General features: G+C 46.3%; 1 protein-coding gene across 2 annotated transcripts in view; it reads right to left on the bottom strand.

Moving 5' to 3' along the window:
- The window catches only part of PPP1R16B (protein phosphatase 1 regulatory subunit 16B), a 93235-nt gene that overhangs the window by 58328 nt on the left and 15109 nt on the right, over positions 1-19798 (bottom strand). For both annotated transcript variants that reach the window (XM_077873157.1, XM_077873156.1), the window contains exon 2: positions 9192-9528. In XM_077873157.1, coding sequence (XP_077729283.1) covers positions 9192-9441 — 250 coding nt within the window. In that variant the 5' untranslated portion in view covers positions 9442-9528. The remainder of the gene's footprint in view (positions 1-9191; positions 9529-19798) is intronic.

Genomic DNA, 19798 nt, shown 5'->3' with positions numbered 1-19798 from the left:
AAACAGAATGGTAAAGTAGACAGACACATACAGCACGTACGCACACACACTCTGCAGAGAGCATGTGCACCATACATGACAATAACCCACATACTCCTCTGCATTTTCATGCTCTGTCTCTCCTCCTCCCTTTCTCTCATGCAAATATTACCCACTCATTGAAATCAATAAGAAAAAGAAACTAATAGAAAAAATGGACCAAAAAAATTGACAACTCAGAGAAATAAAGAAATGAATGCCCAGCAAGATTATGAATAGGTATTCAACCCTAAGCTTCTTCGTTATATGTAAATTAAGACAACAAGATTATCTTTCATATATTGAATCTATCAGCAAAGGTATGCCTTCTGTGTCATCGAGAAGTGTCGATGAGCAAGGCAGAGGTGAGGTGGGCCTGGCACACAGGATGGGAGGGATAAGCAGTTTCTGCCAAAGCCTTGCTTGCAGATGTTTATTAGCCTTGAGGAATCTACCCAAGTAAATAATCAAAGCTGTAACCAAATACAGTGATAATCACCGTGGCATAATTTGCAGTAGCAAAAATGGGGAACAACCTGAAAATCCAATCATAGGGGAGTGGTTATGTAAATAATGGTACATTATGTAATAATGGTACATTCATACAGGGGACTAGGAAGTCGTCATTAAAAATCTCTTTTGCTCACACTGAGGGGGACACTTGACGGGATGAGCACTGGGTGTTATTCTGTATGTTGGTAAATTGAACACCAATAAAAATTATTTTATTAAAAAATAAATAAAATAAAAATTAAAAAAAAAATCTCTTTTGCTCATCCCGACAAGTGCTATATGTTGGCAAATTGAACTCCAATAAAAAAATATACAAAAAAAAAACATTTCAAAAAAAAAAACAAACCATTTCACAGATATGGCAAGAAAATATAAACCACAGAAGCAGGGACAGTGTAAATTACAAAGACATTAATGATAGTAAAGATATTTACATACATTAAATATTCATCATATCTTTAAAAAATCTCTTTTGCAAAGACTATATTAAGACAATATAAAAAAAAAAGACAATATAAAACCGTCCACCTCTAAGCCACATTTGGCTCAGCTGACAGACCTTTGTTCTAAAAATGTCTCCTTCCCTAGGCTTCTGACATGCCACATCGCCCTAGTAGTCTTTCTTCCATGCTGGCAGGTGATTGTTGGTCTTCTCTTCTTGGCTCAACATGTAGCTACTGAGGCATCCCAGGGTTTTCTCTTGGTTTTCGTTCTTTGCTCCATCTACCTTGCTATTACTACAGGAAAGAAGCCATCAAGTTTCTTCCATGTCCTAAATGAGGTGATAGATAATTCACTGTGGCTTTGATCTGCATTTCTCTAATTATTGGTGATGTTGAGCATCTTTTCATATACCTGTTGGCCCGCTGTATGTCTTCTTTGGGAAAACATCATCAGGTACTCTGCCCATTTTTAATTGGATCATTTGTTTTTTTGCTATTGAGCTGTATGAATTCCTTATATATTTTGGACATTAACCCCCTATCTGATATACAGTTTGCAAATACTTTCTCCCACCCTATAGTTTTTTTTTTGCTGACTGTTCCTTTCGCTGTGCAGAAGCTTTTGGTTTGATACAGTCCCACTTGTTTATTTTTCCTTTTGTTGTTTGTGTTTTGGGCACAATATTTTTAAAAAGTGAACTAGTATTTTTCTAACAGATAATACATCACTTTTTTAAAAGTAGGCATGGCTAAAAGAACCTTTCAAAATGCAAGACCACCAATAGATTTTAATGTAACAAAGTAAAAAAAGCTAAAAATCAATATGGTTTCGGATTCCACGTTGGGATTAATCTTTAAGAAGCTACCATCTGTTGAATCTGGTTGCAATATCAAAGAATATCCACAATTATCTGAAAAGGCAATTAAAACATTCCTCTCTTTTCCAGCGACATTATCTATGTGAGTTAAGAGTTTCTTCATTTACTTTAACCAAAATAACATATCGCAACATATTGAACGCAGAAGCAGATAAGAGAATCCAGCTATCTTCTTTTAAGCCCAACCTCCTAAAGATTTACAAAAGTATAAAACAAAACCACTCTATTTTTTTTTGTTTTGAAAAATATTAGTATTTTCATAAAAATATTTATATTACCATGCAGGCAGTTTTAGAACAGGCCCACAAATTCTCCTCCCTTCCAGAGGTGGAGCCTAATTCCTCTGAGTGTGAGCTAGACTTAGTGAATCACTTCTAACAAACAGAATATGTCAGAAGTGATGATATATGACTTGAAAGTCTAGGTCATAAAAAGCATCGTGGTTTCGTCCTTACTCTATCTCTTGGATCACTCGCTCTGAAGAAAGCCGGCCACCATGTTCAGAAGACACTCAAGTGGGCCTATGAAGAGGCTCATATGGCAAGAATCTGAGGCCTCCTAGTCAAGAGCCACGTTGACTATGTCATCTTGGAGGCGGATACTCCAGCCCCATTAAACCATGAGGTGATTGCAACCTTAGGAGACATCCTGAGCTACGGCCACCCAGACCAAGTTGCCCCTGGATTCTTGACCCACAGAAATTGTGTGAGACAATAAATGTCTATTGTTTTAAGTTGCTAAATGTTGAGCCCATCCACTATGCAGCAATAGATAACTAATACAACAGATAATAGTTTTATTTTTATGTTTTAAGAGTACATATTTATTTTAATTCCTCAGCCTAATATGATAAATATCAATAAAGAACCCAGTTAAACAAAAGCTCTTAAGAGTTCTCAGTTTTGGGGGCACCTGGATGGCCCAGTGGTTGAGCATCTGCCTTTGGCTCAGGTCATGACCCTGGGGTCCTGGGATCTAGTCCTACATCAGGCTCCCCTCAGGGAGCCTGCTTCTCCCTCTGCCTATATCTATGCCTCTCTCTGTGTCTCTCATGAATAAATAAATAAAATCTTTTAAAAAAAGAGTTCTCCGTTTTTAATCATATAAAGGGGCCCTGAGACCAAAAATGTTGAGGACTATTGCCCTAAGCTCTTTGGAAACTAGCCTTTTATTAAACTTTTCTCAAATTACCCCATGTGAGGGCACCATTTCTTTCCTACTAGGACCTTGAGTAATAGAAGACCAAAATATTATCAGTAGCTGTTGCTGTTCAAGGGGGGGTGCCTGTGATTTTATTTTCTTAATGGTTTTTTTTTCTGTATTTTAGCAACTTTCTACAACAAGGATGAATGATTTTTATAACTAAGAGAAAAGAAACTTCCCTTTTCAAAATCATCAAAAGCAGAAGTCAGACCTATGTTTCCTTTGGATGAGTTGACGGTTTAAGCACGACATACAGAGCCCCCGTGACTGCCATGCACCTGTGTTCTGCAGGGTGGGTGGTGAGTGAGGGTCCAGTAGCCACAGCCCCCACCCTATACAGCCTCAGCCAGAATAGCTCTTTCACTCTTTTTACATACTGAGTTTCTGCATAATTTCACATACAGAAAAGTTTCCACTGCTTAAAAAAAAAGTTTGAAAAACTTTACCATGAGAATAACAGTTGAAGAGTTAAAATTAGGCTATAGAAGAATCACTCAAACTTTTTTGGGAATGTGAACAGTTTCCATAAAGAAAACCCTGCACGTTCTGAAAGAACAGAAGCCCTGACAACTTAACAAATGTTGTTGATTTGAACCAAGGCTGGCTGTGGAAAGAGGTTACAGCTCAGGATGAGGGGGCATCACCCTCCCCTCCCCCGTACCAAGGGCCTAAAAGGCTAATAGAAGCAGTGAGCCTTTCAGGCCCCAAGAGACACATATCAGAACCACAAGTGAGTGGCTCTCTTATTTCCTAGGGAAAATCAAAAGCAGGAGGTGCCAGGACTGCCTGGCAGTTAAAAGCACAGGCTTTGGGGACACCTGGGTGGCACAGCAGTTGGGCGTTTGCCTTCAGCTCAGAGCATGATCCTGGAGTTCCAGGATCGAGTCCCACATCAGGCTCCCTGTAGGGAGCACAGGCACAGGCACAGGCTTTGGAGACATCAGATGTGGGTTTGAGTCCCAGGCTTGACACCAAAAACCTGTGAGATTTTTGGCAGGTGGCATAGACTCTCAGAACTTTGATGTCTTTATCTGTAAAATGAGGTTTGAGAATACAAAATGGTGTAGCTATTTTGGAAAACAGGTTAGGTTCCTAAATGTTAAACACAAATTTGCCATATGACCCAGCAATTCCATTCCTAAGTAACCACCCAGGAGAAATAAAAACATATGTCCACACAAAGACTTGCATACAAATGTTCTTAGCAGCATTAATCATCATAACCCAAAATGGAAGCAATCCAAATGTGAATGGATAAACAAAATGTGGCATATCTATACAATGGAATACTATAGGGCAATAAAAGAAATGAAGTCCTGACACATGCCACAACCTGAACGCACTTGGGAAACATTATTCTAAATGAAAGAGGTCAATCACAAAATATTGGATGAACCCATGTAAGTGGAACATTCCAGAAAATGCAAAGGTATGGAGGCAGAAAACAGATTAGTGGTTGCTAGGGATGGGGGTGGGGTGGGAACCAGGAATGACTACAAATGGGCATAAAGTTTCCTTGGGGGGTGACCGAACCTTCAAAAACTGGGTTGTGGTGATGGGTGTACAGCTCTGTAAATTTACTGAAGATCATTGGATTGCACACTTAAAGTGGGCAAATTTTGGGATATGTAAACGAAACGCCAACAGAGCTGGTTTTGAAAAATGAGTTTTGACTCTCTACTTCAGAGGGTTGTAGTGAGGATTAAAGGAAGTAACTTTTGATACAAAGTAAGCATTCAATAAATAACAGTAAAGATAATTTGTGTGTACACTAGTAACAAATTATGTAAGTGTAGATCATAGATAATGCAAAATAGCAACGATTTCTAGCACTTAAATCTACTCCTTCCCATACCACTCCAAATCCATAAACTCAATTTAACCCCACAGCAACTTTCTGAGGCAGCTGTATTATCCTATCCTCATTTTCACAGATGGGGAAACTGAGGCCCTAAGAAGTCTGGTAACTTTCCCAAGGTTGCACAGCTAGTACATGGCAGAGCTGGGATTTGAATCCTGGAGAACTAACTCTGGAGTCCGTGCTCCTCCCCACGACACTGCACTGCCTCTCGGTAAACGTCAGCTGTGTCCTGAGTTATTGCTCTAACTAGTGATGGGGTGGGGTGCAGAAAAGGCTCGCAGATAGCTCCCCAAGAAGGTCACTCAAGATCCAACCCCTAGGGTTACAGGAGTCAGGAGAAAGAGTGTTCCAGACAGAGGAAACTGCATATACCAAAGCAGGGAGGTAGGAGAACGCAGAGCATGTGGGAGGCAGTCGGAGCTGGAGATGGCTGGAGCATGGGCTGATGCTCGGCAGTGGGCACAGAGGGTGGGGTTCAGGCAGGTCCAAGGCCAAAGAGGGACCCTGGTGCCCGGATGTCAGCGCGAAGACAACGCAGAGCCAGAGAAGGAAATACAATGAGTCCCTCTCCAGCTCTGCCTTTCTCTGGGTCGACTCACATTGCCCTGGCAGGTGGAGGAGGTTGACTCAGCCACTGCTGTGAGCTCAAGGGAGCGGGGGAGCTGCCACCCCCATTCCCATCCCGCTGCGAGCTAACGCCCCTGCAGCCTCCCCAACACCAGCTCCGCCAGCACACAGAAACCATCCCCGCCAGCTGGGAGCAGCGGGCTGTCATGCTGCCAGGGAGCTGAGCGAAGCCCGGCCACACTGCCTGCTCACTGATGGGAGCTTCACACCCTGCCCAAACCCAGCCACCTGTGGACTACAGGGGGACCTCCCCCCTACCCACCCCGCACAGCACACAGTGCTCTGGCCCTCCACCCTCACTTGGCTGTCCTGAGCCAGGGACCAGCTGAGGGGGGCAGCACCTTTCTCATTCAAATTTAATACACGTACCCTAGCATCCAACACTTCCATTTTCCCACATCTGTCCTTAATCAGTATCTACCTGTGTGCACAAAAGGTTCATTTGGGCAAAAGCAAAACTACTGAAAAAACCTCCATGCCGGGCAGCCCAGGTGGATCAGCGGTTTAGCGCTGCCTTCAGCCCAGGGCGTGATCCTGGAGATCCAGAATCAAGTCCCACATCGGGCTGCCTGCATGGAGCCTGCTTCTCCCTCTGCCTGTGTCTCTGCCTCTCTCTCTCTCTCTCTCTCTGTCTCTCTGTGTGTGTCTCTCATGAATAAATAAATAAAAATCTTTAAAAAAAAAAAAACTTCATGCCCATCACTGAGGAACTAGTTCATAATCTCTGCTGCATCCATACTATGGAATACTACACAGCACTTAAAGAGAAGACCACAGCTGTATTACTCCATGGTACTGGCATGAAAACACCTCCAAGATCTACTGTTGGGTGAAGGAAAAAAAAAAAACTGCAGAACATTGCATCCAGCATGTCATCACTTATGTAAAAACAAAACAAAAATTAAAAACTCCAGCTAGACTCTCTGTTTCTTCAAGTTGACAAAAACACAGGCAAATAAGAAAAATGCCTGGAAGGAAACACATCAAATAGAAAGAAGGCATGGAGGGAGTGACTTTTTACTCTGTACGCTTCTGTGTTGATTTTCACAAGATGTGTTTGTGTATATTGGAGCTCTTAAAAAACAAAGTCTGTCCAAAAAAAAAAAAATTCATAGGAAAAGGGTGTTAAAAAGGTCACCACCCGGGGCGCCTGGGTGGCTCAGTGGTTGAGCATCTGCCTTTGGCTCAGGTCATGATCCTGGGGTCCCGGGATTAAGTCCCTCATCAGAGAATGTGTGTGTGTATATTTGGGCTCTTAAAAACAAAGTCTGTAAAAAAAAAAAAAAATACATATGAAAAGTGTGCTAAAATGGTCACCATTCTGATGCAGCATTCAGGGTCACTTCTCAAAGAGCTATCATGGGGTCTTGTCTAATTCTTGCCACGCCCCTTAAAGACAAGGTGCAAAACTCCATCTTACGGATTAAGAAACTGGACCCGGGGGGATGAAACAAGCCACTCTAGGTCCCACGCCAAGGCCGAGGGGGCCTGCGGTCCTGGCCCCACCCGGCACCCCCTCTCACCAGCACGTGTGGGAGGCTGTGAGGGTGTGGGGCCCACGCTGGGGCTGGGGAGGCGCCGATGTTCCGGAGCAGCTGTCAGCCAGCTCAGAGTCCCTTCAGGGAGGGGAACCGGGCTTTGTCAGGGAAGGAGGGAGGAAAAGATGAGTGGCAAAAGAAGAGCTGATGAACCGCCGCCCACGACCCAAATTAGACATCACTGATGTGCCGCCCACTGAGCGGGCTGGGTCTGCACGTCACCCAGCAAGTCTCCTGTGGGAAGGAGTCTCGCAGGGCCGGCCCCCGAGCCCGACACTGCTTGCCTCTCCCGGGGGGCAGCTCACCCCAGGCTCTCAGCTGCGCTGTTTCCAGCTGAGTAGTTCTGGGAACGGTTCTGCTCAGTTCCCAGAGCTCTCCGTAACCAGGGCAGAAGGGGAACCGTGCTTCTCAGAGGCAGCTAGACCCTGAGGAGCAATGTGCATAAAACCCAACACCCTCTAGTGCAGTAAGTGCCATCTCTCTCTCAACGACTGCATTAGCACCGCATGTCTGGAGGGTGTGCGGAGGCAGGAGGCCAGAGGGACCCTGCAAACACGGCTAGCCAGGCCTCTCCGGGGACAGCCAGGAAGGACTCCTATACAGGGAGGGGACTGGAGACTGCTGAGGGGAACACAGGACACATACTCAAACCTCAGACCCCCCCAGAGCATGCTCAGAGAAGGGAGCTTTGGTCAAATCATGGATCCTCCATCCCATAACCATTCCCATAACAGGAAACAAACCTACAAGGCCATGAGGTCAGTGACAAGAGCTTGGATCTTGTGGCTTCTGGTCCCAGCTCTGCCACCTTGGTCAAGGTTCTGAACCTCTCTGGGTCTCAGTTTCCCCATTTGTAAAATGGGTGCTTATTATGCCTGCCTTTGGGGTATCATAGATCTAGATTGAGAAACATATAATAACATAATTGAATAAAATGTAACAAGTACTGGGTATCCATAAAATCTGGAAACAGATTTTGAGTGTGTATATGTGCTCCTGTTTATTTATTAATTCACTTTAATAGAGTAAAATGTCCTAGGCAACATTGCATATACATTCTTCTGTTTCAAAACTTTATGGATGCTCTAATATAAACAATTACATATATATAAATGTTATACAAGCGTTATATATACAAATATGTATATAAAAATATTCATTCTATAAATATAATGAAATAAAATACAGTAATAATATAATAAAGTAAAACACACTCACACGGTAGGAGGGACCAGGCATGTCCAATAACTTAGGGGTACTACCTAATTTTTTTTTAAAGATTCAATTTATTTATTCATGAGAGACACAGAGAGAGAGAGGCAGACACACAGGCAGAGGGAGAAGCAGGCTCCATGCAGGAAGCCCGACGTGGGACTTGATCCTGGGTCTCCAGGACCACACCCTGGGCTAAAGGCAGCACTAAACCACTGAGCCACCCCGGCTGCCCAGGGGTATTACCTAATTTAATACTCACAGCAAGCCCCTGAGGTGGATGCTACTGTCTATCCCCATTTTACAGGGGAGGAAACTAAGGTACAGGGAGCCCAAGGGACTTGCCTACTGGCCAGAACCACACTGGGAATAACCGACACACCGGTTTCCTAAGGGAGGGCAGTCTAAGAGCAGGCCTGCGCTACTAACCACACTCTACACCCTCCAGATCCGCTGCCAAGGCCCAGAAGACCCAACAGCACACTCAGCGACCAGCGCGGCTGGTCTGGCACAGAGCCGGGGCCTAAGAAATGCCAGCTCCTCTGAGCAGTGAGCTCTTGGAGGTGCAAGACCGGAACCAATTTGTCCACCACATCTAGAAGAGTAATGCGCAGGAAGCGGGATGTCGGTGGACACTCATTGGCGGCAAGGAAAATTAGTGTTCATTAGCCAAAGGCTGGGGTTTTTATTTAAAAAAAAAAAAAAAAAAGTCGAAGATCGATTCAGAGCCCCGCCTGGGGATGCACCTTTCCTTCCTAGGACGCGCGGGGGCCACCTGGACCAGGGATGGGGATGGGGACAGGGCCAGGCCCAGCCGGCACCCTCCCCGCCCCCCAGGGCAGGGGCAGGGGGCACCGGAGACCACCTGCCGCGGACGATCGGGAGCAGAGGGGCCTACCTTCCTCGGCATCGTTCCTCAGGGAGGCCTCCAGCAGGGCCACGCTGGCCTCGAAGGACACCTTCTTCCTTCGGCCGCCCACGCTGCGCTTCCGCTCGTGCTTGCGCTTGCGGTGCTGCAGGTCCTGCTCATACTGGGCCCACTTCTTCAGCTGCTGGGCCCGGCGCTTCTGGGCAGCGCGCAGCCGCTCCAGCGTGGGCACCTTCTCCAGCAGCTGCAGCTCGGTCAGCAGGTCCACGTGGCTGGCCATGGCCTTGGCGGGCGGGGGGCTAGCGCGGGGCGCCGGGGGCCAGGGGGGCGCGGGGGCTCCTGCCGGGCTGGGGCCTCATGGTGGGGCCTGTGCGGGGAGAGAGACACAGATGCACACACGGTCAGGCTCAAAACCCCCATCTGTGGGTGACACTCGCCCCGTGTTCCAAACACTTGCTTTAGCTATTACATTTTCTTTTTCTTTCTTTCTTTCTTTCTTTCTTTCTTTCTTTCTTTCTTTCTTTCTTTCTTTCTTTCTTTCTCTTTCTTTCTCTTTTTTATTGAGATAGAATGGACCTATAACATTGGGTAAGCCTCAGGCGTACAAAGTGTTGATCTGATAAACTTATCTATTGCAGTACGGTTGCCACGGTAGCCTTAGCTAACACCTCCATCCTGCCACATAATTATTAACTGGGGGGGCTTACATTGTTATTCCATATAAGGTTGTTATATTGGTATAACATATCAGGGGCTTGTTATATTGTCATATACGGGATTTACTGTTATTTTTAAAGGAATTAATACCATATTTTAAATTTCTCAGTATTAATTTATTACATGGTAAATATTGACAGATATCATCCACATAAACAAAAGCTCTTGGGCATCCTTCATTTTAAGAGTATAAAGGAGGGGACGCCCGTGTGGCTCAGCGGTCAAGCATCTGCCTTTGACTCAGAGCATGATCCTGGAAATCCCAGGATCAAATTCTACATGGGGCTCTCTGCATGGAGGCTGCTTCTCCCTCTGCCTATGTTTCTGCCTTTCTTTTTCTCTCTGTATCTCTCATGACAAATAAATAAAATCTTAAAAAAAAAAAAAGACTATAAAGGAGTCCTAAGACCAAAAAGTCTGGTAATTGCTAAACTACTAGGACCTATAAAATCTTAGTTGAAGTTTTCCTCTTTGGATTACCTTAAAAAAATTTTTTTAAATCACACTTTGTGCTCTCCTAGATTCCTGGAAGACATGAAGTCAATAAAATTTCAATCTGGTGCCAACTGGTCCCTATCTTCATTCAGCACAGACCCTATGTGCTCTCAGACACACGGGGGAAGAGTCTTAGAACAATTACTTGAACCACTTTAAGCCTGTTTTCCCACCTGTAAAATTTTTTTCTCCACCTCCCAGAATTGACAGGAATAAAAAGAGCTGACCAAAAAAGTTATATACCTAATAGCAGAGAGAAACAGCTTGAAGGGAGAAGAGCAGGGACATGTAAACACAGCCCATCTGGGAGCCCACAGGCAAGGCTGGTGGAGAGTTGCGGGGTGTTGGACAAGAGAGAGGAAGACTGATACAGATCTGCCTTTGGGTAATGTGGAAATGGCTGCTGATCCAGAGGGGTCAGGACAGTCCTGGGCTTCAAGAAGTCATTGCTGATCTTATGGGTTCCCTGCTTCACCCCTGGACTGTCCATCCTCCAGGGGTTAACAACCAGGATTCAGTCTTAGCCCGGACTCCTGGGAGCTCAGGTTGGGTCAGATTGTTCCTCAGGTCCCTCCCAGCTCTGAGACTGGAGGGTTGACAAGCAAATGGGGAAGGGGTTGGCTTGGCCATGCTCAGAGGGCAAAGGTCCTCAGGGTCTGAGAGAATCTGACGTCAAAAGTAAACATAAGCCGAAGGCAAGGCTCATCAAAAAAACAAGCCTTTAGTTGCTTTTTATTTTGTTTTGTTGTGGATACCTTGCAATGCTTTTTAAATTAATCAATTAAACTTTTTATTTTGCGATAATGGTAGATTCACCCGCAGTTGTAGCAAATAATATGCAACCTTTACCTAGTTTATCCCAATGATAACATCCTGCAAAACTATAGTCAATATCATAACCAGGAACCTGATATTGATACAACCTATCAGTCTACTCCAAATTCCCTGGTTTTACAGGTACTCCTTTGTATGTGTGTTACTTAGTTTTACACAATCTCATCATATGTGTAGGTTCATGTGTCCACCACCACAGTCAAGACACAAACAGTTCCACCACACAAGGATTCCCTAACCCCCATCTCAAAGCATTCGGGTCCTTGCCCTTGACAATCAACTGATCCCCATCTCTAAAATTATGTCACTTCAAAAATGTTACATAAATAGAATCAGACAGTTGGTCACCTTTTGCGATTGACTTTTTCACTCAGCATCAGTGCCTTGAGATTCATCCAAGTTGTTGAGTGTATCCCTAGTCCATTCCTCTTTCTCGCTGCATAGTATTCCACTGTGTGGATATACCACAGTTTGCTTAACCATTCACTCACTGAAGAATGTCCGGGCTGTTTCCAGTGTGGGCTATTATATTTATGCGCAGGCTTCATGTAAATATAAGCTTTCACGCCTTTGGAGTAAATGCCCAAGAGTACAACTGCTGGATCATTTAGTAATTATATGATTAGTTTTATAAAAAAAAAAAAAACTGTCAAATTCTGTTTTCCAGAGTGACTGTACCATTTTTTGTTCCCACCAGCAATGTATGAATGATCCAGTTTCTGTTAGCATTTGGTGTTGTCACTACGTTTGCATTTTGGCCATTTAGACAGATGTTTGGTTGTCTTTTTAAAAAGTAAGGAGTTCGGAAGAATCAAATTCACAACCACATCATACTGTGATGGTCAGACCTCACTGGGAGCTAGTGGGTCATATATTTACTTCTCCCCACTTCCTCAAGTGATCTAACATTTAATGAACACCTGCTCTGGGACACCTGGGTGGCTCAGCGGTTGAGCACCTGCCTTTGGCTCAGGTCGTGATCCTGAGGTCCTGGGATGGAGTCCCACATTAGGCTCCCACATGGAGCCTGCTTCTCCCTCTATGTCTCTGCCTCTCTCTCTCTCTCTCTCTCTCTCTCTGTGTGTCTCATGAATAACTAAATAAAATTTTTTAAAAAACGAACCCCTGCTCTGTGACAAGGCCTGATTCACAGATGGATCAGGGACTAGCTGTGCCTTCTAGGAAACCCCAGTCTGTCTATCAGTGGATCTACAAATTCTTTGAATCCTCTTGACAATCTAAGTAGGTACTATCATCATCCCCATTTCCCAGATAAGGAAATTGAGGCCCAGAGAGATTAAGCAATTTACCCTACATGGAAGGGCCAGTCTGTCTGAGGCCATGATTAAAGCTCTCCAGAGTAGGGGACAACTGATTTGAATCCTAAATGGTGAATAGGAGTTTGCCAGATGTAAAGGACAGTCATGGGCTGAGAGGGAGCTTGCCAATGTTCAAAGGCTGGCAGAAGGACTGATCACCATGGAGGGAATTCTAGGAACCCATACCCACAAACAGCTTGAGGAGGATGAGGCTGCTCAGCCCAGAAAACAGAATTCTTTGGAGGCAGTGGTGAGCAGTTTGTGGCTTGGGGCCAGACTTAACCAGGAAGCCCCCTGGTCCACATCATCACATCAAGTTTAGCTGGTTCGTCGGTTGGGTTTTGGACCACATCATGTTTTTATAATACTGTAATGTTATTGCTAACATTTAAAACTTGAAGCTTTAATATCCAAAATCAGATTTTCAGGTTTTCTTAGGCCATCTCAGCACCTGGCCACACCGGGCTCATGTGGCAACAATCTGCAGATAGGGAGCAGGACTGTCCCGTTCAGGTGGGGACAGTACCCCCCCCATTACCCCACTCGACCTCCTTCACTAATTGGCATCACTTGCTAGCTCCTGTCGTCGGTCACCTGAGTTCTCGAGTCCTGTCTGAGGCAGAACCAGACAGTGATTTCCAAAGGTCCGGAAAGAAAGAGAAGAGAGTCTATGTATCTCCCCATTGAAGAGGGAGCAGTCTGTGTACCTGGAAGACAGACACCCATCCTCCAGAGCAGCCCAGCAAGCAATTCTGCAAGACGCTTGTGGTCTCAAGTGGTGGCAGATTTTCCATTGCTCGCTGGAGAACATTGTTTCCACTTTTGCCAGGTTGGCCTGAGTATTGTGTAAGATGGCTTTTGGCCCTAACATTCTGTATTCAGTTACTCCTTTTTGCACCACTGTTTACTGATCACCTACTAAGTGGGAGGTACCCAAACACTGCCAAGACCAAAGATAAGAATAAGCATACCAATCACTTACCATGTTAATTAAAGCCCTTAATCCTTTTCTAAGGACTCCTCAGCCGTCATCTCGGCCAAGTGTTTCCTTAAGTGTGGAAAGAGAACCCACTCCAAGGGAATTTTCAAAAGCATGCAACAAGATCTACCATAACATGAAATCACAGAGCAAGTTATGTTCTTCACTTCTTTTTTAATCTATCGGATTTTCCCTAGAAGAAAGTGTCAGTTGGGTACTAACAGTCCTTAAACATCCCATCCTTATAACCATGTCAGTCTCCCTCATAAACAAAGAGAAGGCAGGCTTCAAGCTCACAGCCTTGGGCAAGCGATGGCTTTTGGGATAGAATGCAAAAACATCATTTTGCTTTCTGTGGATTTGTTTTCACAGTTACTGTTTGCTTGTGGTGGTGATATAAAATTTCCTTTTTAAATAAACCTACATCAGTGGAAAACTAGCAAGGTGATAGCCAAAAAAAAAGAAATAATGATGGGATTTAATGTTGGCAAAAATTGTAATTGATTGGCATTGGGGAAATCCACCTGGCTACTGATCCTCAGTGGCAATTCTATAAGAGAAGCGCTCATATGAACTCATTATTTCATCTGACAGATGTTTATTGGGCATCTATCACGTGCCAGGACTGTACTAAGGGCTAGGGGTATAGCAGGGTGGAAGACAGGCACAGTCTCTGACCATTGGATGGATGACAAAACAGAGGCATAAGGTAACATGCTCCAAGAATACGGGGACTGAGCAGTTGCTCAAACCACAGGTCTGCTTCCCAGGGCAGTACTCCCTCCCTGGGCCCCAGGGTAACAGGCCCTAGGCAGACAGAAGGCATTCACCGCAATGCCCTCCTTGGCTCGGGCAGTTTGCTCTGGGAGAAAGGAATTAAGGGCAGTTGCCCAGCCCCCCTGGAGCGAGGTGAGGACAACGCCTCCCCAGGGCCAATAAAAGGGGCCAGAGCACATTTTCCTCTGACTCTGCTCTCCCTGCCAGCCCCTCCTGCCTCACCCCTCTGGGTTCCCTGAAGCTGGGGCTCCAGGACAGCTCCCTCTTGGCTGCTGGTTTTCAGGTGACCTAGTTTCCCCCAATAGACCCACACACCTCCTCCCACCCCCGTCCGAGAAAACCCGGCTTGGTCTAATTAAAGAATTGTCATCGTGCTGCTAACACAGCAGCTGGGCGGCCCCCAAGACAGGGCACTTGCCTGTGCTGGGGCAGCCCACAGAAGTCCTGGCTCCTCTGGGTTGTGGCCTGGACCTCTCTGAGACCTGGGTGCACCTATCCACACTTCCAGAGGAAGCCCTGGATGGTGATGGGGACATGGCCCAAACTGTGAGGACTGGGGGAGCTACGACATCATCAACACTTAAAGGGGATCCCCAAGGAGGACCTCGCTTGGAGGAAAACCAGCTCCATTGAGAGATACTGAGCCCAGTGTTTTGTCGGAACATCCATACAGGCCATCCCTCCGAGCACTGGGCACAGGGGGCTGCACGTCAGGGGAGGGGCCAAGGCAGGTGTGGAAGCAGTCAGCAGAGGCCAGGTTGAGGTGAGATTATCCAGGAAGTGTGTGTGTGATATGAGAAGAGAAATCAGAAGGAAGGGGAAATAGATCAGGGTACTTAATTTTCCCATAAGTGACTGTATGAGGTCAGGTAGATGAAACAAAATACCCTGATTGTGGGCAGGAGGAAGTCTGAGGCCAAGCCACTTGACCTCAGTGGGCCAGGACAGGCATTTGGGGTGAGCCTTGATTCAGCCTCTGGTTCCTGTCTGCAAAGTCTGAGCTTGACTCCTCTTGGTGCATCCGCTCATCCTTGCTGTCTGCTGAGTGAGAAACCGAGTCAGTGAACATCTAGGGAAGCAGGGAATGCCCTCCAGAAAGCTGAGCCTTGGAGGAAAAGGGTGAGGAAGCATGCTGGGGGTGGAGGAGGGACTGGGGAGGACACTATAGAACCCCCTCCTCCTGGAAAATGAAGGGAAGACCATTACAGAAGTGTTGTTGGGCAATGATATGCCGCTGGGGTGGCAAGAAAAGGAAGAAAGGCATGGGTCCATTGAAAGACACAGTTTGCTTTGTAGCTCCGGGAGTATTACTCTGTGCTGGGCCTCGATTGGCCAGAACCTAAGCCCAGCCACGGTGATTGGGTGGGGGAGGCACATGACCTAAACCATCCCACTCAGTAGCTCTCTCTCCCCATTGCCTCTAACGTGGAAGCATGCACCCCAGTTGCAGCTGGAAGCCAGCCTTTGGATGAAGCCAATACTTGGGGATCAGAGGAGGAGAAATGGGGTCCTTTAACTCAGGAGCTTCTGGGCTTTGGTCATCCAAACCAACAAAATCCCCTTTATTATCCAAGCCAGCTGAACTGAATTTAGGCTCCCCGTAGCCAGAAGTACCCACCCAGACAGCAATGCTGCTCTTCGGGCTGTAGGAATGGGAACCCCATAAGGAGCCTTGAAGCAAGGTGAGTGGCCTCTTGCTGGGGCAAGGCACTAGATGCCTCCAGTCCCCGCCCCCCATGCTGAAGGCCAGCCTCAAGCAAGGGTGAGAAAGCCAAAGCTATGTCCAGTCACAGCCCTGCCCCCTGAGATGGGAGAAAGGGGGTGGGCCCTGGGACTCCTCGACCCCAGGGGAGCAGCTGGTTGACACATCCTTGGACTGGAGCCTAGTGCCTTGAGAAAAACAACACGGAGGAAGGTGAATTCAAATTGAAGAGTCTTTAAAACATGAGTCAGACAGTGTCTCAAAGTTCACACTGTTAAAGGAAAATGTTAAGATTTTTTTCTCGTTCTTCAGCTATTCTTCTCCACACAATATTGGCAGCAGTCTAGAGGAAGACCATGAGCGCTTTCGCCTCGTGCTTCCTGAGCCGCTGAGCACGAGGGGAAGAGGAAAACACAATAAACAGCTCTGGCCTTCCCTCCTCCCTGAATCTTACTCAGGACCCACTTTCTCTCCCAAAGGATGGACACTCCCACCCTCCCACAACACGCTTCTCTGGATAACAGCATTATCCCCCTGCCCTAGTATAAAAATGTCGTACTCATGAGCAAAGAGATTTCTGGGGCCTTTGGTACTTCAAATATCTGAGTTAGAAATGAGTCTTGTCACCCTCAAGCCCATCCTCCCAGAATTTTATGGACTCACTCTCCTACCCCTGCTGAAAATATCTTCTTGACTTCCAACACAGTCATCTAGACAGACATTCTGGCTTTAAATCTGCTGTGGGACTCACGTCCCCAAGGGCCTGCCCCTCGAGTCTGCCTCTCCCAGCTGTGCTCCTTCATTCAGGCTTCTAAGTGGTGGCCTTGGGCTTGGCCCTGACTTGTCACTGTCTTTTGAAGCCCATTTACTATGACCCAATTTGGCAAGACTTTGAGGGGGATCCGGACAGGGGAGGGTGTCAGGATTCAAAACCCACAGGTTCAAGAAGAACAAGAAAGGATCAAATAATCAGTACAGCTTGAACCTTCTCAGGAAAAGAATCATGTCCAGCACTGGGGTAGTAACAGCTCAGGGGACCTCTGACTGAACTGACTGGGCCATATAGGCAGTCTAGGACCAGGCCTTAACAAAAGCCATGAGCTATTTTCTAAGTCTCTAGAGGGCAGAGTCAGGATCATATACAAGCAAAATGAGAGGTAGGATCAGCCTGGCATGAGGAAAAACTGTCTAACACTGACAGCTGAACAAAGCCCAGCCATGGCACAATGCTGGGGTCCCCAACACCAGGAACTGCAAGGCCACTCATGAGGCTGCTGAGAGAGAAGGTCCTACCACCCAGGCGGGCTGGTGGGTGGGATTGGCCCATGAACCCCAATCCTGGTCTGGCAGACAGATCACCTGGGTTAGGAGCAAGTACTCCATCACGTATATTTACAGCCTGGGACCCGGTAACCACCCGGCTGGATAGCCTTTAAGGGCCATTCCAAGTAGATACTGATGGATGATGTTTTGAGTTCATTCTGCCTATGACAGTGAGAACGCTTTCCCAGGCTCAGCTCCAAGAAAACTTCAAAGGAAACCACAGCTCAAACAGGTGAGAGAAAACCCAGGAACACATCAGTCTTTCATGCTGAACTTCTCCCCGAGAACCTGAACCCACAGAGAGGCCCACATGCTTGTCAATAAGAATGTCAAGCGTGGGGGAGGCTGCAGGGGCCAGAGGGAAAGTGCCAAGGATGGGGCACACACAGAGCTGACATGAGGTCTAGGAACACTAGTTAGTCACGGTGCTACACCCAACAGCCAGGCTTCTAAAGAAGCTTATGTAACAGCTGAGCCCGGGGAGACAAGGAGTCAAATTACACATACTGTTTCTCCAGGCTTGAGGGAGTGTGGTCCACCCCCTCTCTTTGCAGGGAGAGAAAAAAACTCCCTTTGCAGCTGGAAGGATCATTTTCTAAAGGAGGCCACCTGTGGCCACAAAAATGCCCTCCCGGATTACGCATTTATTAAAAGGGGATGGCCATTCACACTGGCTAAGCCCGGAGTGGCCTCTGGATCCTCTGTCTCCCTCTTTTCTGCATGACATCTGGGGCCAAGCTTTCCTGTGTGGCACCAACTCTTAGGTTGGTGATGGGTACTTGGAGCACTGTGACAGGGAGGGGTTCTGGGGCCGTGTCTCACAACAGGAGGAATGAGTGGTGTGGCTGGTTAGTAATGTCTGCCATGGATAAAGCAGTGGGCAGTGGCTTGCATGTATACTGAGCATGCAACTCTGCTCTACATCATGTTTGCCTAACCTTGGATTTCAACACTTGCCTTTGCCCCATTGTTCAAAATCCTCTAGTCTTAAACACAAACATCTAGAGACTTATCAGATTGAGTAGAAGGACCCCTCAAAGCCCAACATATCATCCAAACAACAATATAAAAATCACCATGGCCTCCATGATAGACAAGAATCAAGACTATTTGAGGTTCCAGTAGGAATTTCTCTAATAACTCACTCTATTCTCTAATAACTTCAGGGGATAGAAGGAAGAACTATACTTCATCACTCCATCCCCTTAAATTGACTAGATCTGGATTCTAGGAAGCAGTATGTGGAGCCAGCTCAAGCAAAGAATGGCAGCTGACTGCCACCTGGCTCAGCTCTGTCCCTGGTGAGTGGGAGATACACATTCCCCTGGTAACTGGATGGTGTCCATTCTTGAAGAGGGTGGGGGGCAAAGGCACTACTACCAGCCTGGGATTGCTTTCTCATCTCTTCTAACCATTGTGGGTCCCACACCACTGCCAACATAAAGGAGGAAGGCAACCACGGTCTGCTTCCTAACAAGACCCCTCTCTCCGCTTCAGAAACTAGCAAGCTCTCTCTACCTCCTTGGGCCAGGGGTATTCTGGGGCAATTGGAAATAGCAGGGATGGGAATTTTAAAGAGTTTTTTCATATTTTTTGTTTGCTGAGGTTTAGAGAATATTCCAAAGAAGTGAGGACAGTAAAAAGCAGAGTGCTGAACTTGAAGGAGAAAGTCCCATACTGGAGGAAGGAAGAGCAAGGCAGAGAGCGGACACCTTGAGCTGCACAGCCAGTAAGCAGTGGAGCTGGGATGTGAACGGAGGTCCACTTAACTCCTAAGTCTATGTACATAAAAGAAGGAGAAGAACTAGGAACAACCCTAAAAGAATCTTAACTGCTTTAACAGATCATCCTCGTGAAATGCAAGATTTCCGATAATACCTGGTATAAGTAATCAGGGAGATTGGAGGGCATTTTGACTAAAAAAACTAGACAGCTGAATCTATAGTAGAACAAATACTTGCAGAAGTCGGTATAGAGTAGAACATAGCCCTAATGTGGGGCACCGGCGTGGCTCAGTCAGTTGGGCATCCAGCTCTTGGTTTCTGCTCAGGTTGTGATCTCAGAGTCCTGGGATAGAGCTCTGCGCCAGCTCCACACAGAGTCTGCTTGTCCCTCTCCCTCTGCTCCCCACCACCGAGTCACATTCTATCTCTAAAGTAATTAAATAAAATCTTAAAAAACAACAACATAGACTTAATGAAACTAAGGAGTAGCATCAGAAAAGTTATATAATGTGTAGACGAAATTAACCCAAAGAAAGAGTGCAGGGTAATAAGGGCAGCTTCAACCCACGGCATACCTTTCACATGTCAGGCTCCTTCCACGTAACAGCTCTGGGACCCTGGTGTCAACCCTGTCCCATTTCAAAGAGCAGAAAACACACACTCAGAAGTAAGGAACTTGTAAGAAGGGCTAATATTCTGGTTGTTGAAGCCAGCCTCTCTTCTGATTGGCCTATGCCTGCCATGACAGTTTAGTATTTTTAATATCT

The sequence above is a fragment of the Canis aureus genome, chromosome 26 (assembly GCF_053574225.1).
Source record: "Canis aureus isolate CA01 chromosome 26, VMU_Caureus_v.1.0, whole genome shotgun sequence".
Taxonomy (NCBI): domain Eukaryota; kingdom Metazoa; phylum Chordata; class Mammalia; order Carnivora; family Canidae; genus Canis; species Canis aureus.
Note: the sequence above shows the minus strand (reverse complement) of the source record. Positions and strands in the feature narration are given on the sequence as shown.